The sequence below is a fragment of the Sapajus apella genome, unplaced genomic scaffold, assembly GCF_009761245.1.
Source record: "Sapajus apella isolate SASKATOON/1434 unplaced genomic scaffold, GSC_monkey_1.0 scaffold51, whole genome shotgun sequence".
In the NCBI taxonomy this organism is placed as follows: domain Eukaryota; kingdom Metazoa; phylum Chordata; class Mammalia; order Primates; family Cebidae; genus Sapajus; species Sapajus apella.
The window spans coordinates 15,856,762-15,881,964 of record NW_022436991.1 but is presented as its reverse complement, the minus strand read 5'-3'; the positions used below and the strand labels follow the sequence as shown (position 1 = coordinate 15,881,964).

Genomic DNA, 25,203 nt, shown 5'->3' with positions numbered 1-25,203 from the left:
GTGGGTGTGGTGGCACGTTTCTGTAGTCGTAGCTACTCCGGAGGCTTAGGCAGGAGAATTGCTTGAACCTGGGAGGTGGAGGTGGCAGTGAGCCGAGATTGTGCCACTGTACTCCAGCCTGGCGACTGGAGCCAGGCGTTTGAGACCAGCCTGGGCAACAAGCAAGAATGAGACTCCGTCTCAAAAAAAGAAAAAATAGAATCAGAAAAATATTTATATATGTAAAAGTAAAGACAAGGGCTGGGCGAGGTGGCTCAGGCCTGTCATCCCAGCACTTTGGGAGGCTGAGGAGGGCAGATCAGGAGGTCAGGAGTTCAAGACCAGACTGGCCAACATGGTGAAACCTAGTCTCTACTAAAAAATACAAAAATTAGCTGGGCATAGTGGCTCGGGCCTGTAATCTCAGCTACTTTGGGGGCTGACGTAGGAGAATTGCTTGAACCGGGACCAGGGAGGCAGAGGTTGCAGTGAGCCGACTGTGCCACCGCACTCCAGCTTGGGCTACAGAGCAAGACTCCATCTTGAAAAAAAAAAAAAAAAGAAAAAAAGACAAGATTGACTGGGCGTGATGGCTCACGCCTGTAATCCCAGCACTTTGGGAGGCCGAGGCAAGTGGATCACCTGAGGTCAGGAGTTCAAGATCAGCCTGGCCAACATGGTGAACTTCATCTGTACTAAACATATGAAAATTATACAAGTCACCACACCAAAAAAGTACAAAAATTAGCCAGGCGTGGTTGTTGGTGTGTGGGCGGGGCACCTGTAATCCCAGGTACTTAGGAGGCTGAGGCAGGAGAATCGCTTGAACCCGGGAGGTGGAAGTTGTGGTGAGCTGAGATCACTCCATTGCACTCCAGCCTGGGCAACAGAGCGAGACTCTGTCTCAAGAAAAAAAAAAGTATATACGCTGTTTTCATAGACATAACACTATTGCACACTTTTTTTTTTTTTTTTGAGACAGAGTCTCCCTCTGTTGCCCAGGCTGGAGTGCAGTCGAGCTATCTCAGCTCACCACAACCTCTGCCTCCCAGGTTCAAGTGATTCTCCTGCCTCAGCCTCCTGAGTAGCTGGGACCACAGGTGCATGACACCACACCCAGCTAATTTTTGTATTTTTAGTAGAGACAGGGTTTCACCATGTTGGCCAGGCTGGTCTTGAACTCCTGACCTCAGGTGATCCACCCGCCTCGGCCTCCCAAAGTGCTGGGATTATAGACTTGAGCTACTGCACCAGGCTGGAACTGTTGTTTGTATCACCAGAAAATGAAAAAATTCATGTGCCTCGCTTTGTTGCAGTGGCCTGTAGTAAAAAAAATAACTGGAGGAATTTCTCCAACAATGAATAGCAGTTATCCTCAAGAGGCGGGATGATGGGGCACTTTCCCTCCATGCTCTGTGTTTGAATGATTTTATAATGACTATGTATTACTTAACAGAAACCAAAAAAAAGTTTAAATTATAGATCTTTTTAAACATACTCTGCCTGTGCAGACATGTGTGGTATACGCATAGAAAGGACCTGAAGAATACACACTGAATGATTGACAGCAGTTACGTTGGGGAAGGGGATGGTGCTTGGGAAGGTTGGCAGGTGAAGGAGAAATTTAATGTTTTGCTCAGTGTCTTGCTAGGTTGCTTGAATCTTACACAATATGTATTCCTGGGTTATAGAAAAATAATGTGAAAAACTTCAGTGCTCAACCCTCAAACTCATTCCTCCAGAAGTGGCAGACCAACTTGCCCAGGTTGGTAGGAGAAAGGAAAACCTTGGCCAGATATGGACAGCACTGTCCTCATCCCTCCCTTACCCCAGAACCCACCCAACCCACCCTGGTCCACCCCACCCTGCACACACTCAAAGAAGAGCCTGGGGCCTCATTGTAACACTCATTTTTATATAAATATCCGCAAGTCATGTTACAGAATAAGCCCCACCGGGGAAAAAAGTCAACGTTATGTATTTGTTAGATTGACCCCTGCCTTCTAGGTTGGGCCCCAGCCTGGAGGCGCCTGCTGCTTTGGGAAGGCTGGGGCTGCTGCCGTGAGGCTGCCGAAGAAGCTGCCTGTGTCGCCCACCCCTGGGCCGACCCCCTTCTTTGGTGTGTGGTACATGGTGACCTTCTCTGGCCACCCTAAGCCTGGGGCAGGGTTTTGGAGAACAGGGTTCAGGGAAGCAGGGCCCAGGAGTCCTGGGGGCACTTGGAAATGGGGTGAGGGGGACTGAGCCATTAAGAAGTGGTGGAGTCTGAAACTTAAGAGGCTGAGCCTTTGGGGGTGGGGGCAGAGTGAATGGGAACAGTAGGGGGGCCCAGGGCTGTCAACCAAGCAAGAAACTTCTGCCCTCCCTCCAGCGCAGGTCCCTAGGTCCTGCCCCATGTTGGTCATCTCCTGCTGGCCCCACCTTTCCAGGGAGAAGCCAGCCTGACCCCTCCCGGCACTTCTGCCTGCAGTCCCCCCTCCCCCACAGAGAGGCCAGAGGATAGGAACACAGCACCAGTCTGAGGATTTAATTAACCAGGAAGGGGACTGTTGGGAGGGGCACCCCTGTAAAAATGTACAAAAGGTCTGGGGGCTATGTGAAAGGGGTGATAAATATGTACATGGAACCCCCCTTCCTTGAGCCCCTCCTCCCCGAGCCCTCGGAGAGCATGAGGACTTGGGTATAGGTGAAGGGGAGGGGGCACTTTGGCCTCTGGCTTAGTGAGCCCTTGGGGAGGCAGGCCCAGGGCCTAGAGGCCCTTAGAGGGGCAAAGGTGCACCTCATGAGGCCTCATGGCCCCTGAGATGAGCCACACTCCCATGCACATGCCCCTCTCCCTCTCTAGAGGCTGTGACCTCTGCTCTCCCAGTGACCTCACACTCCACGTGATGCTTGGTCTCGTGGGGGTTGAGGCTTCTGTTCCCAGGTTCCATGACCTCAGAGGTGGCTGGTGAGGTTATGACCTTTGCCCTCCAGCCCTGGCTTAAAACCTCGGCCCTAGGACCTGGTTGAAGGGGAGATGGAGCTTTGCCCCAGCCCCTCCCCTCCCCTCACCTGTCAGCCCGAGCTGGGCCAGGGCCCCTAGGTGGGGAACTGGGCCGGGGGGCGGGCACAAGTGGAGGTGGTGCCCCCAAAAGGGCTCCCGGTGGGGTCTTGCTGAGAAGGTGAGGGGTTCCTGGGGCTGCAGCAGGTGGTGGTGGAGGAGCCAAGCGGCTGTAGAGCAAGGGGTGAGCAGGTTCCAGACCATAGAGGCGGGCAGCAGCCACGGCCCCGGGTCCAGTCAGCTCCTCACCCGCCTCATAGAACCGGGGTGGCCTTGCCAGGCGTGGCGGTGCAGCCAACCAGGTTGGCTCCAAGAAGCCAGTACAGCGCTCTGATGGGCTAGGGCCCAGAAACGGGGGTGGCCGGGGCCTCTCAAACAGCAGGTGAAGGCCCTGGGGCCCAGTGGCTGCAGCGGCAGCGGCGGCGGCAGCGGCAGCGGCAGCAGCGGCAGCGGCGGCAGCAGCAGCCTCCTCCTTCCGCTCTTCCTTTACCCGCACGGATTCCTTGGCTGGCCGGGGCCCCTCCTCGCCAGCCCGGGCCTTGGGAGTAGCAGGAGAAACTCGGAGCTGGGGCCGTGAGAAGGGGAGGTCCCTGGAGGGCAGGTGTGGGGAGAAAATGAAATTCTCCAGGGGCAACAGGGGCTGAGGGTGGGGCAGGGGCGGGGTAGGTGGGAGGCGCACCTGTCCTTCTCCTCCTTGGTGAGGGAGGGCTCCCTCCGCTCCACAGACCGCTCCTTGTCTGAGCCTGGAGTCCGGGCGGCCTCAGGGGGCCGGACCCAGGCAGGAAAGGCCAGAGGACTGCGGTGCAGGCGGCCCCATGGGTCCGGAGGGGAGGCGAAGGCTGGTGGGGCCCCTGGGCTTTCTTTCTGGGCAAAGACGGCGCCGGAGTCTGGGCAGAGGGTGAAGCAGAGAGAGTGACAGGGGCCAGAAGTGGGCGGCCCTGTTCAGGCCTCCTGCCAGGTCATCCACAGCCGCAGCCCCCCACCCCACCATGCCCGCACTCACTGAATGTGGGGCTGCCCAGGCCTCCAAAGGCCCCGTTGGAGAGGGCAGCCAAGGAGGCGAAGCTTGTGGGACGCCCAAAGGGATCTGTGGGAGGAAAGGGGGTTGGTCAGAGGACTAGGCAGCCAGTGTTGAGAGCACATACGAGGCCTGGCCGGGCAGAGGCAGAACTGGCGCCCGGAGCCCTCAGCTGCCTGCTTTCCGCAGCTGTGTACTGAGCACTTCCTTGGGCCAGGAAGGTGTTGAGCTTTGACAAGAACCTTGTCAGTTAACCTCACAAAAAGCCCAAGAGATGGTTAGGATCATGCCCACTTGAAGATGATGAAACAGGCTCAGAGAGGTGAAATGACTTGCCAGTGGTCATCTAGCCAGGGAGTGGTACCAACCCAGGGCCTCCATGACACTATGTCACGCTCTTATCCCCCACTGTCCCACACCAGCCGGCTGGACCCATCACAGCAGATCTCTGCTCCGTAGCAAGCCACTCGCCTGAAGATCTGGTTGGCTTCCTCCCACCTGACATGCAGGGCCCTTCCCGACCTGACCCTAACTTCATGCATGCGTCACACAGCCAGAGAGAACCTATCCCGCCACTGGAACACCACCATATCCCCAGCCAGGAACACCATTCTCCAAGCCACCAGGCTCAACTCCTTCTTGTCCACCCAAACCCAGGTGAAACCTCCCCAAGATGCCTGCCAAGATCCTAGGAGTCAGTGGCCATGCTCTCCCCTAGGCTGGCCCCGTCCCCCCATCTTCCACTCCCAGGTGGCGTACTGCCCCTGCCACTGGCCACTTGGAGACAGGGCTGCAGCTGGCAGAGACTGAAGTTGCCCTGCCCTTCCCTACTCATTTTACAGATGAGGAAATCAAGGCTCAGAGGGGGTAGAATAACCTGCCCAAGGTCACTAAGCAAGTGGAACCAGGTCTATCCTGCATTCCAGCTGCCTGCTGGGTCTGATTTCCATCTCCTGGAAGTGAGGGACAAAGCCTGGGTTGCCCAACATGCCCTTGGCTCTTACCAATGTGGGTGCTGGGGCTCAGGAAGGGTCCGTGGGCCCCGGGAGCTGCCGTGAAAGGGTTGGCTGCAGCGTGGACGGCACCTGGGGCAGAGAGGTGGGAGATTCTGATGAGGCTTAGTGGGCACGAGCTGGGCCTCAGGCTATAGATAGGGAATCTCAGGCCCAAGGGGGCTGGCCAGACTCACCAGTCGCAGTGAAGAGGGAGGCCGGGTGGGAGAGCTCCTGCCCAGGGGGCAGGGCCCCATAGGGCCCCGGAAGGCAGGGCAGGAGGTCGTTCCGAAAGTCAAGCTTGTGGGAGTCACCCTGCGTGGGACACAGGGAGAGGGGCAGGACATGAGGAGTTGGTCTGGTCCTCCTCTTGCTTTCTCACCCCTGGTTCTCCTCCAAAGGCTCACTGGCACCCAGATGGGGCTTGGATGCCTATCTTCTGCCTCTCTCGGTGCCTTTTCTGAGCAGCCCCCTAATGAGCCAGAGAACTAAGGTGCCAGCCATAGGACTTTGGCAGTGACAGGGGACAAGAGAGTATGTTTCTGGCCGAGATTCTGCTGAGCTCTATTGAGGGCTGATGCCCAGAACTCAGACCTCCCCTGACTCTGAGACCCACTCTCCCCAGCCCTCCGGCCCCAGTACCTTCATTTTCTCCTGGTGTCTCAGGATCATGTAAGCCACACGCACGTGCATGGCACACCACTTCCCTGGTTTCTGCCGCCCCAGAAGGATGACCAAAGGGAAAGGGAAGGAAAGAACGTTCACTCATCATCCACTCCAGGCCTGGCTCTGGGCCCAGCCTTGCCACAAAACATCCCTAACTCATCATCCCTACAACCGAGGGATGACTAGGTTCATTTTACAGCCTAGGAAACTGAGGCTCAGAGAGATCAACTGCCTTGCCCAAGGTCCCATGGCCAGTTCCATCTGAGCCCAGGTCTGTGACTTGAAAGCCCTCACTCTCTGCTGTTCCACACCCGGCTGCCTCCAGGTTTTGGGCTTCTCACTTGTTCCCAAGCAAGACCCCCCCACCTTAGCCAAATACCCTAACATCAGCCCCCAGCTTCATGCAGCCTGAGGTCCTCACACAACTCACCCTCAAAGGTGGCCGGAAATGATCGGGGATCTGGGGATGGCAAAGGAGAGATGGGAGGCGACTCAGACCGGAGTCCTGGGCCAGGTGCCTCCATCTCCACAGCATCCACTTACCCACCCACTTGCCTGAGACTCTGCAACTCCCTCAAACCCTTCCTGCTCAGGCCCAAGCTCCTTTCCTCATCTCTCCCACTCTGGGCATCTCTCCTCCAGCACAAGGTTTCTGAACCAGGCCCCAGGGAGGTGCCCTGCTGGGAGGCTGTGCGTGGTGAAGGGGCAGGCAGGACAGATTTCTCAGAAAAGCTATCCTATTACCAGCTTTAGACTATCTTGGTCTGTTTAAGGTTTCTTTAAGAAAAATGCCTTTGAAGGAAGTTGGAAAACTTCTGGCCTAGTCTCCCCAGTAGGAAATTGGTCCTTGGTTTCACAGTGCTCCCGTAGCCCTGGGGTCTAAGCTGCTACAAGTGCTAAGGGGAGGGAGGCTCTGTCTCTCCTCACTTCACCAAGGGGCAGCTTTTATCTTCTGTTTTCCTAATAGGGCTTCCTGATACGATGTCATTTGGAAATAAAGTGTTTTGTGACTTAAAAAGTTTGAAAACCCCTATAAAACCACTGTCCTAATCATCTTATTCCTGGGACAAGCTCATGAAACTCTCATTCCTCATGCCGGGGAAAAGTGGGTTATTTACAGAAATTCCCTCTCATTAGACACCCAGAACACCAGATTGTGTATTAAAGGAAATTTTACTTCAGTAGTTCACTCTCAAGTCAGTTCTGCTCTCCCCACAACACACCTTCCAGCTTCCCCAGGACCTGCCCTGGCCCCCTCACCTGTGTCCCCTTCTGGGGGAGCCCGCTTGGCACCGGCCCCAGTCGTGGTGGCAGCTCAGGGTTCGTGCTCTGGGAAAGGGGAGTGGAGGGATCAGACAGGAGAGCTGGCACCGAGCACAAAGGGGTCCAGAACCAAGCTGGGACATGGAGCAGGGAGGGAGCGTAGCTTTGGAGAAACCTGGGTGCAGCAGGGCAGGGCGAGAGGATGGGCATGGCTTTGGGGAATGGGAGGAGGGTGTGTGGACCCAGCGTGTCTGGGTTTGTCAACGTGGGAGGCAGTGGTAGTGTCTGGATTGGGAGCTCACCTTGGGCTGGAAGGCCCCCTGCAGGGAGCCAAAGGAGACGGCCGGTGGGAGGCCTGGAGGCAGCCCGGGCACTGCGGGAGGGAAGGCCGCATACGGCTGCGGAGAGAAGGGGACTAGTCCAGGCGGGGGTGGAGGTGCAGCCCAAGTTGTCTCCCTCCAGTCCATGTCTCCCTCCAGTCCACGGGGCTCCACCCTAAGCCCCCCAGGGAGCTGTCCCAGGTTCAAGGCTCTTGCTTTTGTGCTGAAGACTGAACCCCAGCAGTCAGGGCCACACACATGGACACATCCACGCCCACACCACACACCCCACACACACACGCACACTCACATTATGTCGGAAAAGGCCTTCCATCTTTCCTGGATATTTCTCAAACTAGGGAAGAGAAGGGAAGAATAAGCTGCCAGCCAGAGACCTGGGCCTTCCCCTGGAAGCCATGCCCTCCCCTGAGGCCTCCGAGCCTCATCACCGGCCCAATGAGGAGCTCACCATGTGGGGGCCATGGGGTGGCAGCAGGCCCGGGGGATAAGGGGTGAAGTGCTGGTGGGTGTGCTGGTGGGTGTGCTGGTGCTGGTGGTTGTGCTGGTGGAACTGGAAGGCCAGGGGCCGGGCCGAGCCCCCTGCCCCCACCACCTCAGGGCCACCCTGGGCATTCAGGTAGCGAGAGTTCAGGTCCTGGCCGATCAGGTCCTGCTCTGTGGGAGGGGAGGGGAGAAGGCTTTAATGCTGTCGCCACATCAGCCTCCTTGGGCCCAGGTGACTGCCTTCCCTCTGGCCTCGAGCCACTCCCTCCTCAAGCCCTGCTGTCTGCTGAGGCCCAGGAGCCCCAAAGCCAACTGGGCCCGAGCCCAGGGCCATGGCCCCCCACCCCCCGGCCAGGACCCCAAACTCACCAGAAAGGGCGTTAGCGGCTGAGGCCCCAGGGTGCCCTGGCACCTGCAGCAGGGGTGGGGGTGGGGGCAGGGTGGGGCCAGGGGAGAACAAGGAGGGGTGGTGGGGTGGTGGGGGGGGCCGCAGCCCGGGAGGGGGAAAGCTGTGGGTGGACAAAGGCAGGGGCAGTGAGGGCGTCGGGGGCCGGTGGGTGAGCTGCGCGGACGAGGAGGAGGCAGATGAGGAAGAGGAGGACGAAGAGGATGATGAGGGGGGAGGCTGAGCCACGGGAGGGGCCGGGGCCTTGGGGGGCGGCCGTGAAGAGCTGGGGAGAGAAGTGGGGAGATGAGTGAGGGGTTGGGAGGTGCCAGCTCTGACAGGAGGGGGTCAGACGCCTGGGTGATACCGTGACCCTGGTTCTCCAACATGGGAGGTGGCAGAACCGGCCCCAGAAATCCCCCCGCCAGGGAACCCGTCCTCAGACTGAGGTGCCTCCCACACCCAGCAACCCCCACTTCTCCCTGTCTAGGTCTCTGCGTCCACACAGCTGCCTCTGCCATCTCTGGCCGGATGACTTTCCCTTTCTGACTCAACCATAGCACAGAACAGATCATTCATGTTTGATGCTTAATTAGAACAAGCCACCTGGGGTCCCACCCTACAACAGTGGAAGCAGCACCACACTGGCCTGGCCTGGGAGTCAGGAGACCTGAATTCTAGGCCCATCTTGCCATGAATGCCCTGGGTGACCTTGAGCAAGTCACTGCCCCTCTCTGAGCCTTAGTTTTCTCAATAATAATAACAACAATGACAATGATGGTGACAAAAGTAATAGTGAGAGCATCAATAATAAGTGTCAACAGTTCTTACCCTGCGGTGAGCACCTGCTGTAGGCCAAGTGCTGGCACCTGCTTTAAAAGCTAATCCAAGTCTCCAACATTCCATGCCACCTTCCCCACTGCTGCCCAGGAGAGTATCTGAACTGTACTACTGCCTTCTTTTGAGAACTCAACTCAGTTACTTTCTTTTTTTTACTTGGCCTCCCCCTAAGCAATCACGTGTGAAATCAAGGGGCTGAGGCATGCTATTCAGCTTTCTAAAGCTCACAAAAGCTAACTCATGACTATTTTTTAAAGTTTACTCACATAAGACCTGAAATCATCCCATATATCACTAATACTGAATGTACACACTTTGGGAAACACTGCATTCACTCACAGCTATTCCTTACAACAACTTTAGAATGAAAGTACTATGATTATTCCATTTGGCAAAAAGAGGAGTTCGAGGCTCAGAGGGGTTAAGTAACTTGTCAAAAATCACACAGCCAGAAATGTCAGAGCAAGAATTTGAATCTGGGTCTGACACCAAAGCCAGCACTCTTAACCATCATGTCAGCATTTCCCAAAGTATGTTCAAAGAACGTTATTCCGAGCAGATATGCCTGAGAAAACCTTTTCACCAGCAAATACAACTGGGAAACAGCACAGCCTGGATTCCCCTGCATGGGAATGTATAATGGACTCAAATAAGTCCTGCAGTCATCTCTTTCCATTCGTTTAAGTTTCTCAAAGTTTTCAGCCTCAGAATCCTTTTTCAAGTCACACCCTACAAGTACCATTCTGTGTCCCCACCACAGAAAGCAAGGGTTGGCACCAAATTGACTAGGCCCTTCTGGACCGCATCAAACCCTCAGACCACTCACCTGCCAGTGCTGAGGTCCAGGCTGCTGCCATAGGGAGAAGTGCGGAGGCCGAAGGGCGAGACCCGAAGCTGCAGCTGGGGCTGGGGTGGGGGTGGCAGACTGGGAGTGGCCGGCAGGGGTGCAGGGGGTGAGACAGGAGGCCGAGGGACTGGTGGAGGCGGTGGTTCCTTTGGGGGGAAAGGCACTAGCAGCGGGTCGGGCCCCGGGGGCTGTTCTTGGCTCCGCTCCAGGCCCGACACTTTAGGGACCACGGAGAGTTTTGCTTCACAGTTCCCATTGAAGGCGCCGTGGGGGCCCGAGGCTGTAGGATAGGATGGCAGACACGCTCAGTTGAAGCTCATGCTTATCCCACTTCCCTCCCGTGCCTCCAGCCCCATCCCTTGGGACCAACCTTTGCTGGTTGAGACAGTAAAGGATGGGTCGAGGTCATCATCGGAGACCTGGGGAAGAAGCGCAAGCGATAGGGTTAGGCTGTGGGCAGGCCAGGCCTCCACCCAGGAAGGCCAAATAGCCTCTGGAGGCTGCCAGGAACTGGTGGTAGTCTGTTCCTTCAGTTTAGCTGAGATCCATCAAAGACTGGGCTCTAGAGGGGGCTAAGCCTGGAGAAAGAGCAGAGTGGAGCAGCTGCGCCCAAGAATCTGACAGGCCAGGAGGACTGAATGGAGGCAGTGCAAAGAAGCAGGCAAACCAAACTGAAACGCCAAAGGTCACTAGCTGCTGGCCCACAGGCCTCCCTGGCTTACAGATGTATTTGGTCCACAAGTGTTAGTAAAAGTTTTAAACCATCTGCATATATTTAAGAATCTGGAGATTCCGCATTAAAACCCAGGCTTGCAGATTCCCTCAAGAATGGGCCCTCTGTTCTTGTGGCAACAATCAGCCCCAACTAGCAAGATGGAGATAGATAGATGAACGAGATGGACAAGAACCCTCTGGTTCACCACAGTCCTGTTTAGCCAACTTTTGAAACAAAAGCAAGACACACATGGGTTACACACATGGGTTTGTTACTTACATGGCCCACTGAGTAGAGCATTACCTTCTAGGACACATTATCATACAACAAGCAAATTGCCCCTAAGGATAAACTCAAATACATCTTTCTGGGCTGAGTCCCTACACTGATTACGATGGTTTAGTGTTCTCACTACTCTATCTGTGGTCTCTGGTCAGACTTGAATCTATGAGATCTTCATTCTAACAGCAGGGCTGATGGCCGGCAGAAGGCCCATTTCAGTGCCACCACAGCCACTCTGGGTTTCTGTGGAGAACCAGCAGTAGCCTGAAAGCTTTGGAAAGGATGGTACACACCAAGGCATGGACCTTCCATTCCTCGGTCAGCTAGCCCTAGTCATCAAAAAAAAAAAAAAAAAAAGCCATTTACCCTCCCAATCCACCCGCCTTCCTCCCAAAAACCTAATCCAGGCTCAACCTAAACCATGTTTCCTACTCAAGGGAAGGCTGTCTGCTGCACGTAGAAAACCTTAATGCTGCAGTCCCTTTTACAAGCAGGGACACTGCCCACCCAAGTTCTAGCCCCACTCACCCTCTCGTCCAGATCACTTTCCGCGTCACACTGGGGAGAAGGAAAGACAGAGGCGTCACGAGAGAGAAGAGACCCGGGGTGAAGAGGGGAGAGGCCAGGACAGGTGGATGGCACTTACTATGTATCCAGCTTCCAGAGAGTGACGGGAGGACGCCTGAGGAAGACCAGAGTCCAGGGGTGAGGGAGGCAGCTGCTGAGGCGGCTGGGAAAGTCGCAGCTCCCAGCAGGGCACTCATGGCCTCCAGGATCTACTCTCAGCCTGTCCTTCCAGCTGCCTCTCCCGCCACTGCCCACCCATGTCCCAGTGCCCTTGCCATTTCCTAAATACACCAGATCCTCAAGTCTTCATGCTCTTGCCCAAAACAACTTTTCCCCCGTGTCTTTTCTTAGCAAATTTCTGACTATACTTCAGGACCTGACTAAGACATCCTAGGGGGCTTTCCCCAACCACAACTCTCCTCCCATCCCCCAGGCAGCATGACGGCTTCCTCATGTGGGTTTCTGTAGCATCTCTCCCCATCTTTGCCTTCTGTAGCTTCTCAAGTTAAGGTCTAGGTGTTTGCTATTTTTTTCTTGCTGGCCTGCCACCACCTTGAGGAAGGGCAGGGACCACAGTTAATTTATGACCAAACTAGGTCCCTTTGACGTCTCTCTGAATTATCGAAACATTTGAAGTAGACACAAAACCAAGCAAAAGTCGGTACACCTGACTGTAGACAGGTCTTTGTCAGACCCAGATGAGGGTGAGGGCTCAAATTTGCCCTGCTTGCCTCTTTGCCCTTAAGAGACTGGGGTCACTGTTTACAAGGGGTAGTAGGATTACTAATGAAAAACATGGCAGTGGGAAACACATTCTGCCTAAAGAGTTTTAAAGGACAAACTCACCTCTTTTCTTCTCCGCTTATTGGGCCATTTTCGGGCCCGATCCCCAGGGGGCCTGCCCGGCTCCCGATCAGAACTGTCCCCTGGCTCCCCGGTGGCCCCACTGGAGCCTCCCCTCTTCCGCTTCCCAGAATGCTTCAGCCGATGTTCCAGTCGCTCTGGGGGCTGAAGAGATGCATCCTTCTGTGGAGGAGGAGGTGGGGCTGAGGTGGATGGAAAGGGGCAATCTCCCAACTCCGCTAGGAGTGAGCAGGCTGCCCAAGTGCCCTTTGGGCCGGGAAACCGGGTCCCTGGAGACGAGCTCTACCACCTCCCATCCCAGGGCGGGGCAGAGGCCTGGCCAGAGGAGCCGGTTGCTCTGGTTTGGGGTGCCAGCATTCCCCCTCAACTCCACCCACTCCGGGCACTGCACCCTCCTCGCTGCCCCTCGGAAACCCCCAAAGTCCCCCATCCCCATTAAGCCCCACCTGCAAGGCCTCGAGGCTGGCGAAGCTGGCGATAGCGAAGCCATCGATCAAGTCCTCCTCCTCCTCTTCCTCCTCCTCAGGCTCCTCCTCGGCTTCCCCGTCGTCTGCGCCCCCCTCCTCCTCCTCCTCCTCTTCCTCCCCGCGGCTGCCCGAGCCCGCAGGCCGCTTCCGAGCTCGAGGTCGCGGGGGTCGAGGTCTGGGACGGGGCCGCCGGCGTCTCGGGCCCCCGGGCCGCTCTCCAGACGAAGCTGACGACCAAGGCCTGGCGGGCGGCGGCGGCGACGACGAGGACGAGGAGCCGCGCGGGGCGGCCAACAGGGCCCGGGGCGCGTCGCCGCCTGGACCTCGGCGGCGCCGCTGCTCCCGGTCTCGGTCTCGGCGCGAGCAACGCCGCCGCCGCCGCTCCCCCTCAGTTGCCCAGCCCGGGCCCGGGGCCGCGGCCGCTGCCGTCTCCATGGCGACCGCCCTCAGCGCCGCATCCGGAGGCGGCGGGGCCCGAAGCGGCCTGTCCGCAGGCCCGGGGTCGCAGGCGCGACGCTGGCGCCTGCACAGGGACGAAAGGGCCACGGCTTCCCCTTTAAAGCCGGATCTGCTGGCCCCAAGCTTGCCCCAAGGCCACGGCCCGGGGAGCCGGCGCCGCCCCCGGGGCGACAAGCCCGAGGGCCCCCCCTGCGGGCTCGGCGGGGCCGCGACGGCGAAAACGGGGCAGCCGTCCCTTTAAGGCGAGGCCCCAAGTTGTCCAGCCCCTGGCACCTTTAAGACGACCCGACAGTGTCCGGCGGTCTAGTGCGGTGGCCGCCCCCTGCCAGGGGTCGAGGCAAGTCTCCTCGAAGAGGAGGAAGGGCCACCCCTTTAAAAGGGGCCGAAAGCTCGCCCCGAATCGCAGACCTCTCCTTTAAAAGTCTCAAAGTCCTCCGGCTCAAAGAGGCCACCCCTTTAAGGAGTCCAGGGTCCTTCAAACAGCAGACCGTCCCTTTAAAGGCTCGGAGTTAGTTTCTAGTCCTTCACAAGAGGCCACTTCCCCTTTAAGCTGTATTTAAAGGACTTCTTGCGTGTGGAGGAGGAGGAGAAGGTAAAGAAAATCCCCACTCGTCCCAGTTCTCCCAACGGCACAGTGCTCTATTTGTCAGCGTCTGTTCGGCGGCTTCCCCTTTAAGGCTGGCGTTCGAGTCCGCCGAGTTCAGTGGCCACCCCTTTAAGGAGATTTAAAGGGACCTCCTCCGGGCCCAGCTCCTCCAGCCTCCGCCTCCGGTTGCCATGAAAGGCGCGAGGAGGGGCGGGGCCGCGGGGCCAGCCCTCCAGGGCCCCGGATGTGAGGCAACGGTGACGGGTACAGCTTCTCTGTCCGCCGACATAAAAGTCTCTTCCTCCTTTCCTCAGTCTCTGTCCGACTTGGGCCTTAGGGGGTCCAGAACGGCCGATGGGCAGCGGGGAAGCTCCAGCGCAAACTCCTGTTGTCTCCGTTGGAGTCTTGGGGGCGCTTCACCGCCAGGACTTCCCTGCCCCTCCTCCCTCTTCCTCCTCAGCCTACACCTCCTTCCTCTCTCGGCCTCCTCCCACCCTCCACGGGCGCAGTCGGTGATAGGCTGAGAGGGCTACGCCAAGGTGAGGGGCGGAGCCAAGCCCGAGGGAGTGGGTGTATATAACCGCCCTCAAATCTTGGATTGGGTTACGTCAGATTGGCCCCGCCCTTCCTCCCGTCTTGTGACTCGACTGGTTAGAAGTAGGTGTTTGGGGTGGTCCCCGCAGGGCCCCGCCTCTTCCTGCTGTTCGCTTATTGGTCCGTCTCCTGATGGCGTCGAGGGGAGGGGCGGAGACGCGGAGCCAAGGCGTTGGAGGCGGTTGGCCGCCGGGAGGCGCGCGGCTGCGCGAGAGGTTCGTTCCTGAGCTAGGTGAGTCGTCGCCGCCTTTCCGCCTCTCAGCGCGGCCCACAGACCGTCTGGCGTCTCGCGCACGCGCGTGGCGCGGTCACCGTCCGTCTGGCGGCTCCAGGGTTGCTCCGCGGCGTGGGGTGGCCGAAGCGGCCGCGTGCTGTTCCAGCGACAGTCGCACGGACTGGCAGCTGCGTCCGGCTACCCTTCCAGGTGCGGCTGCTGGCAGCGGTCCCCGAGCGCTAGCAATTCGAAGATGCCTTGCACTTTTGAACCGAGCGCTTTTCCGCGTTAGTGACTTCGTTTGGTGATAATTCCACGAAGGTGATGCTGCCGACTCCATTTTACGGGGATGGACGGGAATGCGTGCACAGACAGACTGGCGGTCTCCTAGCCATGTCTGTGTTCCAGCCACTGACTGCCCTGTGATGCCTCTGAGTTATGAAAGATGCACCCCAGTGCTCAGTGTGACTGGCTTAAAAAAAAAAAAAAGCCATTTCTGGCCTCCGGTTGTCCGGGTTACCGTTTTAAAAGTGGACAGTGCGATGACATGCCTGCCTTGCTTTCTCATCCATAAAATGACTAATTCTCTGTCTCAGGGACAAGTGCAGGTGAAGTACCTGTGACAGTCGTCCTGAGTGCTACATTACACCCCATTACCCTTAGCTCTTTTTTTTTTTTACTTTTTTTTTTGAGACAGGATCTGGCTCTCTTCCCCAGGCTGCAGTGCAGTGCCTCGATCTCAGCTCACTGCAACCTCTGCCTCTCCGGTTCAAGTGATTTTCCTGCCTCAGCCTTACCAGGAGCCAGGATTACAGGTGTGCATCACCACGCCTGGCTAATTTTTGTATTTTTAATGGAGACGGGGTTTCACTATGTTGGCCAGGCTTATCTCGATCTCCTAGCCTCCTGATTCACCGGCCTCAGTCTCCCAAAGTGCTGGGATTATAGGAATGAGCCACCACACCTGGCCTACATGTAGCTCTTAAATCCAGCAGCAGGTCCTGGCCTGCATGTTAGCAGGAATTCAGGGCCATCTTGATTTTCAAGGGCGTGGCCCACTATAGACCTTCCAGTCTCCTTGATATAAATGAATTGGGAGAACCCAGACCAGGGCCTAGGGTCACAGAATCATCTGGCACTGATTCAGAAGTGTTCCTCCACAGAGGAGAATTCTGTAATCAAGAGTATCTGTAAGGCCAGGCGCAGTGGCTCCAGCCTATAATCCCAGCACTTTGGGAGGCCGAGGCGGGTGGATCATGAGGTCAAGATATCGAGACCATCTGGTCAACATGGTGAAACCCCGTCTCTACTAAAAATACAAAAATTAGCTGGGCATGGTGGGGCATGCCTGTAGTCCCAGCTACTCGGGAGGCTAAGGCAGGAGAATTGCTTGAACCCAGGAGGCGGAGGTTGTGGTGAGCCGAGATCACGCCATTGCACTCTAGCCTGGGTAACGAGCGAAACTCCATCTCAAAAAAAGAAGGAAAAAAAAAAGTATCTGTAGACTGGGCATGGTGGCTCATGCCTGTAATCCCAGCATTTACGGAGACTGAAGCAGGCAGATCATCTGAGGTCAGGAGTTAGGAGACCAGCCTGGCCAACATGGTGAAACCCCATCTTTACTAAAAATACAAAAATTAGCCATGCATTGTGGTAGCAGGCACCTGTAATCTCAGCTATTCAGGAGTCTGAGGCAGGAGAATCACTTGAACCTGGGAGGCGGAGGCTGTAGTGAGCCAAGATTGTGCCATTGCACTACAGCCTGGGTGATGAGTGAAACTCTGTCAAATAAAAAAAATAAATAGGGCCGGGCATGGTAGCTCACGCCTATAATCCCAGCACTTTGGGAGGCCGAAGTTGATGGATCACGAGGTCAGGAGATCGAGACCATCTTGACTAACACAGTAAGACCCTATCTCTACTAAAAATACAAAAAAAATAGCCAATGGGGCTGGGCGTTTTGGATCACGCCTGTAATTCCAGCACTTTGAGAGGCTAAGGCGGGCGGATCATGAGGTCAAGAGATAAAGACCATCCTGACCAACATGGTGAAACCCCATCTCTACTAAAATACAAAATTAGCTGGACATGGTGGCGGATGCCTGTAGTCCCAGCTACTCGGGAGGCTGAGGCAAAATTGCTTGAACCCAGTAGGCGGAGGCTGCAGTGAGCTGAGATCACGCCACTGCACTCCAGCCTGGCGCCTGGTGACAGAGCAAGACTCTGTCTCAAAAACAAAAAAATTAGCCAATGACCACTCCACCTTCCCTGTACCCTGTGCCCAACCCCTGTCACCATCCCTGGCACCAGCCCCAGTTCCCAGACCTTGGGGGCCAATGTAGAAACATCAGGTAGTACTGCCAAATTAATCTTGAACTCAGCTAGAGATACAAAAGAATCAGAAACATATCGAAACCTTTACTAGAAATATAGAGAAAAAAAAATAACGGTCTGGGAGGTTTCCCGTCCCTTCAGGATGGATGACAAACAGATGGAGCACCTAGGTCCAATGGGGCTACTCCCGATCTACAGTTTCTTCCTCCAGAAGCAAGGCGTCTAGCTCCTCCAGCCGCTGCTGCAACAGGGAGCCCACATCAGGGCTGGGGGCCACATTGGGAGGAACAGTCCTGCCCCCTGCAGCCCGGACCCCACGGGACGGCCGTCGAGATCGAGGAAGGCTGCTGTCTCGAAATTCCACAGCCCGACGGAGCTTCCTCGAGCTGGTGAAAATCAGAGTCCCATTGCGCTCCCGCGGTTCCTCGAAGATGGTCTCAAAGGTCCTGGACGAGGCAGGGAGAGGAGCTGGTTATCAGCTTGCCCCACAGCTCCAGCTTCCCTCTGCCACCCTCAAGCCTTTCAAGTGTCTCACCTCTTGGTTGTGGGTGACTGGTAATTCTTGTTGGTATAGATTTCCTCCAAGCTGAACTCCTTCTTGTTCAACCTGTGAGCAAAGAGCAGAGGCTACTGAAAAGCCTTGAGCCAGTGGGACCTGAAGGGACAGGTAAGTCCTGGTCTGTATTTCAGTTTCTGGGACATGTCAGGGCCAGGAGTGCTACATAAGGCAGACAGGCAATTCTGAGCACAAACCATGCCCACACTGAATTAAATTCTCCAGGCTGGACTGTGCTCCCTGAGAGGAGACAAAGTCATACTTCAGGGTACATGAGACTGCATCTGTTTGGCCAAGATGGCTCAATGCCCAGTGAGCCCCTCACCTGATTGGTCGAGGCAGTCCCATTGGTGTAAGGTTTAGCTGAGGGCGGGCTGGTGTTCTGCGTATTCTAAATCCAGAAACCTTTCCCATGGTCTGCAAAAATGGGCAGAAGGTGAAAGAGTGAAATGGGCTCAGTCCCCCTGTGGTCCCTTCCCCCCGATCTTCATGCCTACCTTGGTCTCAGGGTCTGAAAGCACCTGGTCCTTTGAGGCTCTTGGCTCCTTCCCTTTGGTTGAACCCAACCTGCCAAGAAGGTCAAGGCTCAGGGACAAACAAGATTCACTGCATTATCCCGGTCTCCTGCCCGCTGGATACTCAGGGAAGGAGGCTGGGCCCAGGCTGCAGCCAGGCTTCGAGAGGGGTTTTTTGAGAGCACTACCTGGGTTCTGCTGGTTCGGAGAAGGAGGAAGTGGATGCCGTGGACGAGCAAGATGTGGCGAGAGAAGGGGAGGCTCCCACTCCTCCGAGAGGGAAGACCTCTTTCCGGAGACAGGGCCGAGGGGGTGGCGGGGTTCGGGCCATTTCCCCACCACCCACAGTGTGCCGCCGTGGCCGTGGCTGGCTTGGTTGGGGTGGAGCAGGTGGCCAGGTGCAGGTACCAGAGCCAGGGGGCCCCAGATCAGGGCAGGAGTAGCTTCGGCCCAGAGAGGGCTTAGGGAGAGGTGCTGGGATATTGCGGTCCTGAGCCCGCCACTGGCGGATGGGGGGCCGGGGGCTGACAGAGGCAGTGCCCTCCGCAGCCCCAGACTGCTCGGCCTCTGAGATGGCGATCTTCAACTCCAGCTTCATGGGGGGGGACGGGGGCGGGGGCTGTGGGGTTTTGTTGGGCGTGAGGAAGATGTCAGCAAAGCTCTCCAGCTTGGAACGGACAGAACGGAAGAGTGGGGCCAAGCCCCAGGGACTGAGGCGGGGGCGTAAAAGGCTGGACGGTGGTGGGGTGGATGGGAGCTCCAGAGCAGGATCTGGGGCTGAGGAAAGGAGAGGGTCACAGGTGGGCATTCCTTGGCTGCAGTGTCTCAGCCCCTCCTCAGTAGCCTCAGCCACTCCCCCCATGCTCAACTTTGTGTACAGAGGAATGAGCCCGCCCCTAAAACACTAAATTCTGCATTTAGGAATTGAAATTCAAGCCTCTGACATTGACACCCCACCTTCATATACCAAGCCCTGCACTGGGAGGGGTTAAGCCCCACCCCAACCTCTGACTTGACACTTCCAAGCTCAACTAGGATGTTTCAGACCCCCAAGTCTCATCCCATCTCTACCCGAGTTCCTTACCCGACGATGGGTTCTCCGGAGAGTCTGCAGGCAGAGTAGATGGCTGGAATGGGGGTTCTAGGTCCCCGAGTGAAGGCATTGGCTGGTGAACTATCCTCATGGGCTCAGCTCTGGGGTAAAGGGCAAGGTAAAGGCTAGGGCAACTTCCAGGGATTCCATCTGAGCCAGCAACTCCTCTGCCCCTTAAGGCTTCTTCTTCTTCTTTTTTTTTTTTTTTTTTTTTTGAGATAGAGTCTTGCTCTGTGGCCCAGGCTGGAGGGCAGTGGCACCATTTTGACTCACTGCAGCCTCGAACTCCTGGGCTCAGGCAATCCTCCCACCTCAAGCCTTGCAAGTGGCTAGAACCAAAGGCATGGGCCACCACATCCAACTAATTTTTTTTTTTTTTTTTTTTTTTTTGCGGGGGGGGTTTTCCCCTTTTTACCCAGGCTGGAGTGCAATGGTTCGATCTCGGCTCACCGCAAACTCCGCCTCCTGGGTTCAAGCAATTCTCCTGCCTCAGCCTCCCGAGTAGCTGGGACTACAGGCATGCGCCACCATGCGCAGCTAATTTTTGTATTTTTAGTAGAGACGGGGTTTCACCTTGTTGACCAGGATGGTCTCGATCTCTTGACTTCGTGATCCACCCGCCTCGGCCTCCCAAAGCACTGAGATTATAGGCGTGAGGAGCCACCGCGCCCGGCCCCAACTAATTTAAAACAATATTTTGGCTGGGTGTGGTGACTCATGCCTGTAATCCAAGCATTTTGGGAGCCCAAGGTGGGTGGATCACCTAATGACAGGAGTTCGAGACCAGCCTGACCAACATGGTGAAACCTCAACTCTACTAAAAATATAAAAATTAGCCAGGTGTGGTAGCAGACACCTGTAATCCCAGCTACTCAGGAGGCTGTGGCAGGAGAATCACTTGAACCCAGGAGGCAGAAGTTGCAGTGACCGAGATGGCACCATTGCACTCCAGCCTGGGCAACAGAGCAAAAACTCCACCTCATAAACAAATTAAATAAATAATAAAACAATGTTTTTGTAGAGACAGGGTCTTACTATGTTGCCCAGGCTGGCCTCAACCTCCTGGGCTCAAGTAATTCTACTGCCTCGGCCTCCTAAAGTGCTAGCATTACAGGCGTGAGCGTGCCTGGCCCCTTAAGGCTTTTAAAAATGCCAAAATGGCCGGGCATGGTGGCTCACGACTGTAATCCCAGCACTTTGGGAGGCCGAGGCGGGTGGATCACGACCATCCTGGTTAACATGGTGAAACCCTGTCTCTACTAAAAATACAAAAAATTAGCTGGGCATGGTGGCACGTGCCTGTAATCCCAGCTACTCAGGAGGCTGAGGCAGGAGAATTGCCTGAACCCAGGAGGTGGAGGTTGCGGTGAGCTGAGATCAAGCCATTGCACTCCAGCCTGGGTAACAAGAGTGAAACTCCGTCTCAAAAAAAAAAAAAGACAAAAGAAAAATGCCTCAAAGAAGGACTGGATCAGTCATTCCCGATGCCCCTAGCTCTGGCTACCTGGATGATGGCTGTTGCCTGGATCCTTTGATAATCCCTTCTCCAGCCCTCTCACCTTTGTGCTGGGATGATGAAGTTGGGGGTCTCATCAATGAAGCCCTGGATAAAAATAGGGAATGTTTCTGGGGAGGCAGGGAAGCCTCCTTAGGACCCCACATCCTGACTCTTTCAGTCCCCAGATACCTGCTTGGGTTCAGGCCAAAGATGTCTGCTCAGGCAGTGTCTGCAACCTAAAATGTCATCCTCCTCAGTCTGAGAAAAATCCAACTGAGACTCAGGCCTCCCACCCTTATTCTATCCCTGCTGGAACCCAGCAGAACCCCTGACATTCGTACCCTCAGTTCCCATACCTCAGCTGGGGGTCTAGGACTGGCGATGTCTTCCAGCATCACCACCAGGGTGGGCTGGGGGGCCCGGTCCACCTTTTGTGAAGGGCCCTCCTCTGGGCCAGGGGTTGTCTTTGATCGCTGCCTCAGGGTGAAAGGGGTCTGGTGGACTCGGCTCAAGGGCTCGCGGCACAAATGCAGAGGGTCGGGAGGCCTAGTGAGGAAACAGGAAGATTAGAAGGGCTCAATTGGGTTCCTGGTTTACTCCCATCCTGCCATGCTTACCTGGCCTTCGAGGACCACATGGCCTGCCGGGGTGGCAAGGCAGGCGCCTGCCTGTGGACAGGATCCTGATGGTAGCTCTGGTGCCGTGGGATGGAGGTCTCCTTCGGGGGCACCACGGGGACCTGGGAGAGAAAGAGGTGTCAAGAGCAAGGTGATGGAATGAGGTAGGACTGGGTAAGGTCTCCCTGTGCCTAACAGTGCCCTGAGCCACAAACATGACAGAGATTAGGGCTAGAATTCACTCGGATCCCCAGAGAAGAGATGAATTAGGGGCCAGATATTAAGAGTCCTAAGCTGCAGGTGTGGGACCTGGGTAATCTCACCCACGCTGTTTAGAGAAATGAAAAAGACAGGGTGAGCTAGAGTGGTCAGTGCCTTTTTTGGGCCTTGGTTTTTCTTATCTGTGCAGTGGAGTCAAAGACCTCAGCCTGCTTCCTAAGGAGGCTGGGCTGAAAGCAGAAGAGTTTCGGCCCGGCGCCATGGCTCATGCCTGTAATCCCAGCACTTTGGGAGGCAGAGATGGGAAGATCTCTTGATGCCAGTTTGAGACCAGCTTGTGCAACATAGCAAGACCCTGTCTCTACAAAAAAAGAAAGAAAGAAAAAAAAAAAAAAAAGAAAAGAAAGCAGAAGAGTTTCTCAGAGTTGCAGGGATGTGGTTCCAGCCCAGAAAGGTTGGTGGGGGAAACAGACACTGCCCAATTCTAGGTTGGAGTGAGTGGGAGCCAAGCAGGACTCTAGCATGAGGGAGGTTGCCTGAGGAATGGGTACAAGAATGATGGATTTGGACTTCAGTTATCCTCAGTAGGGATCTGGCCCGAGTTTGGTAGTGAGGAAAGGCATGGGGGAATAGAGGGTCTCATGGTTCAGGGGGCTCACCATTCGAACAGCCATGACATCTTCCAGCACCACGGCCAGGACCCGCCGAGAGGCCTTTTCCAGGGGAGAAGGGGCTGCCGGGGGCTGCAGCCTCTGCCGTTTCGGGCTCGTGGCTCCCCATAATGCTCGAGTCAGAGGCTGGCGGCACAGACGCGGCTGGCCAGGCGGGCTGGAGGGTGAAAGAAGAAGAGGACGGTCGCCCGAACCTGTCGCTGGCTCTGTAGTTTCCCGGCACGGCCGCCAGGATCCCCATCTCCCAGGCTCAAGACAGGCGGGCGGGGTGCGCTCTCACCTGGAGTCCCCGGGCAAGTCCATGGGAGAAGCGGCGGCTCCGGGGGTTCCCTGGGGAATCCCAGGCTGAGGCCTGGGGCAAGGGGGGAGCGGTGGAGCGGGGGGTGAGGGCTAGCCCCTTCCCCGGGGCTCCGCCCTTCATGGTCCGCCCGAAACTCCCCGTAGTCCAGCGACCGTAGCCCTGGGGCGCGAAAGGGCGCCCCCGGCCGGCCGCCCGGAGTGGGTGTCCTCCAGCGCCACCGCCTCGATCAGCGGATCACTCGCGCCCTGCCCGGCACCTGCTGCCAGAACCCGGACTGCAGCGGCCCCAGTTCTCCTACGGTCCCAGCCTCTCGAAGCCTTTGTCCCTGCAAATTATGCCCCGAAATCCCCCGGGATCTACGGGGATCCCGGTCCTGGGAGGCTATTTCCGCTGGATCCCTCTGCGATCCTCCTCCACTCCTAGCGAGTGGCTGAGGACTCCAAAGCAATACTCCACACATCGACGACCCTCCCTCCCACCAGATCCCCTAGACTGGATCCCTGCGGAAAGAATCCTACAGCGCGGTTCCGCCAATCAGACGCCGGGCGGGGCTTCTGCTTCCCCTGTGAGCTTCGGCGCCGCAAAGCTCCGCTCAGACAGGGGCGGCCCGAGATGGAGCATTTCTGAACTCAGCCTAGATCCCCAGGGATCCACTGTCAAGCAGATACCCCCTTCACTCCAATCCCGGGAGGTCCCGCCCACAGACGCCCCCTCCCTCCTCGCGTCCCCGCCCAGCGGTCTCCCCCGGCCCGGGAACAGAAGATTCAGATGTTTCCTTCCCCGCCCCCAACTCCCGCCCTCTGCAGCCACTCCTTGCCCTCCCGCAAGCGCCGCTCACCGCTGCCTCCCGTGGATCCCGGGTCTTCCGCAGCTCCCACCTCCGGCTCCTTTAAAACCAGGCCTACCCAAGGCTGCCCAACCGCTGAGGGCTTTCTTGGGGCCTCCGGGCACCGCCCAATCGTCGGTCCCCGTCTTCCGGGGTGGTGAGAAACTAAGTGAAGCCACCTGGCGGCCATTATCCCTAGGGGCAGGAAGCCAAATTGGGCGGCGCCGCCATGATGGTTGAGGGCAGATGTCTTAGTCCTCGTTGAACCGTGGTGGACCGGGTGGCGTCATCTTTTGAGGGCCACATGCAATGCCAGGTTTCTTGAAATGTTGAGGCAACCGATTGAAGCTAGAGTGCCGCCACGTTCTTTAAGGGCATCTTCCGGTTCTTTAGTTCTTAAGCCAATAAACGTTAACTGAGTGATAACGATATGTGAAATTCCTAATTTCCTAGAGTGGCCTCGTTTGGGGAAGGTTCGGGCACACCTTTCTGGGTTGCTCAATGGGGTTCCCACGGCCCAGCGTCTGAGTTTAGGAGGCGGTGGTGGAGGCCCTGAGTCTGAACACCCGGGATCAAAGGCTCGGGCTGATGCGGCCTGTGGCTCCCTTGCTGGCGCCTTGTCTTGGAGAGATGGGGCCGAGCCGAAGTGGGGAGGAGGCTGGGGGCGCTGAGTTTGACTTCGCCTGAGTGTTGTCTACCGTACTTCTCGGAGGAGTGGGGATGCCCGCGGGCCGCGCACAGGGCTCAGGACAGGGGCGTCCTTGCAGGAGACCAAGAATACACCTTGGCTTGCTCGTGGGGCCCAGCTCTCAGGAACCACTCTTAAGGGGGGCCTGCCTGATGGGGGAGGTGTAAATAGTCCTGAGGAGTAAGGGATCAGGGTGGGACGCTGCTGCTTGGAGGGGCTGCGTCGTGGACCTTTACCTGGAGCTGGGCTATTGGTGTGGAGGAAGTGTGCATGTAGTGGCTTCTTGCAGAGCTATGACGGTGCCCAGACCGCCTAACCAAAGCCCGTGCCTGCACTAGTTCGCCTTCCCCATATTCCCTGGTCCAAACCAGTCCTTTTTTAATTTTAATTTTTTTTTTTTTTAACCTGAGGCAGGGTTTCGCTATGTTGCCCAGGCTGATCTAGAACACCTGGGCTCAAGCGGTCCCCCTGCCTCGGTCTCCCAAAGCGCTGGGATTACAGGCGTGAGCGCCCAGCCCCAGTCCTCATTTTCTTTTCTTAACAGAACAAGAAACCCTGAAGCCTAGAATCCTGGGTCCGACATAAGGTGCAGAGGCGCCTCCTGGTCCAGGTGTCATAATTCTTTCTCAGGGGATTGGGTGATGAAAGTAATAAAACAGGGCCCAGTGTGGTGGCTCACACCTGTTATCCCAGCACTTTGGGAGGCAGAGGAAAGCGGATCACTTGAGGCCAGAAGTTCAAGAGCAGCCAGGCCAACATGGCAAGACCCCATCTCTGCAAAAAATTAGCCAAGCATGGTGGCGCATGCCTGTAGTCCCGGCTACTCAGGAGGCTGAGGTGGGTGGCTCTCTTGAGTTTGGGAGGTCACGGCTGCAATGAGCTGAGATCTTGCTACTGAACTCTAGCCTGGGCAACAGAGACCCTGTCTCAAACAAACAGGGGATGATGTGGAAAGAGCATAATCGGGAAGAGCTTCTGTGGGAAATGGAGGCTCCCCAGGTCCGTCCCTAAGGACTCATCCAGAGAGACGCTCTTCTAGGACTACAGTATCTCTGTAACAGGAGGTCCGCTGGGTCCTCTGGAAATCCATTCAGACTTCCAGTGGGAGCAGGCGGTGGTTCTTCCACCTAGTGGTGTTCGCTCTCTCTCTGGTTCAGGGCTGACTGTAATGGTGCCTGAGGAGGTACAGCGATGTTTCACCCAGCTGTGAGTGCTTGGAGAGTCTTCCAACCTTGCCGAATGGAGAGTGAAACCGGCTCACACCTATAATCCCAGGACTT

At 56.5% G+C, this 25,203-nt stretch overlaps 2 protein-coding genes across 4 annotated transcripts; both read right to left on the bottom strand.

Annotated features, from left to right (window-relative positions):
• Positions 1–1,873: 1,873 nt before the first annotated feature.
• Positions 1,874–14,577, bottom strand: FBRS (fibrosin). Of its 2 annotated transcripts, XM_032243226.1 has the most exons (18): positions 12,732–14,577; positions 12,268–12,447; positions 11,501–11,536; positions 11,383–11,412; positions 10,228–10,276; positions 9,837–10,137; positions 8,155–8,456; positions 7,751–7,956; positions 7,592–7,636; positions 7,264–7,359; positions 6,959–7,027; positions 6,129–6,158; positions 5,675–5,746; positions 5,230–5,347; positions 5,045–5,125; positions 4,026–4,109; positions 3,702–3,909; positions 1,874–3,612 (listed from the first exon to the last, which is right to left on the bottom strand). In XM_032243226.1, the coding sequence occupies exons 1-18, from the start codon at positions 13,185–13,187 to the stop codon at positions 3,030–3,032; spliced, it is 2,946 nt and encodes a 981-aa protein (XP_032099117.1). In that variant the 5' UTR covers positions 13,188–14,577; the 3' UTR covers positions 1,874–3,029. The 2 variants fall into 2 exon arrangements, with proteins under 2 accessions (XP_032099117.1, XP_032099118.1); XM_032243227.1 differs by lacking the exon at positions 11,501–11,536.
• A 2,426-nt stretch (positions 14,578–17,003) lies between these two features.
• On the bottom strand, positions 17,004–23,183 carry PRR14 (proline rich 14). Of its 2 annotated transcripts, XM_032243224.1 has the most exons (12): positions 22,389–23,183; positions 22,097–22,265; positions 21,641–21,798; positions 21,219–21,340; positions 20,958–21,147; positions 20,663–20,706; positions 19,095–19,204; positions 18,199–18,787; positions 17,993–18,062; positions 17,821–17,912; positions 17,475–17,546; positions 17,004–17,385 (listed from the first exon to the last, which is right to left on the bottom strand). In XM_032243224.1, exons 1-12 carry the CDS (start codon positions 22,527–22,529, stop codon positions 17,121–17,123), a joined length of 2,022 nt encoding a protein of 673 aa, XP_032099115.1. In that variant the 5' UTR covers positions 22,530–23,183; the 3' UTR covers positions 17,004–17,120. The 2 variants fall into 2 exon arrangements, with proteins under 2 accessions (XP_032099115.1, XP_032099116.1); XM_032243225.1 differs by lacking the exon at positions 21,641–21,798.
• Between the last annotated feature and the right edge of the window lie 2,020 nt (positions 23,184–25,203).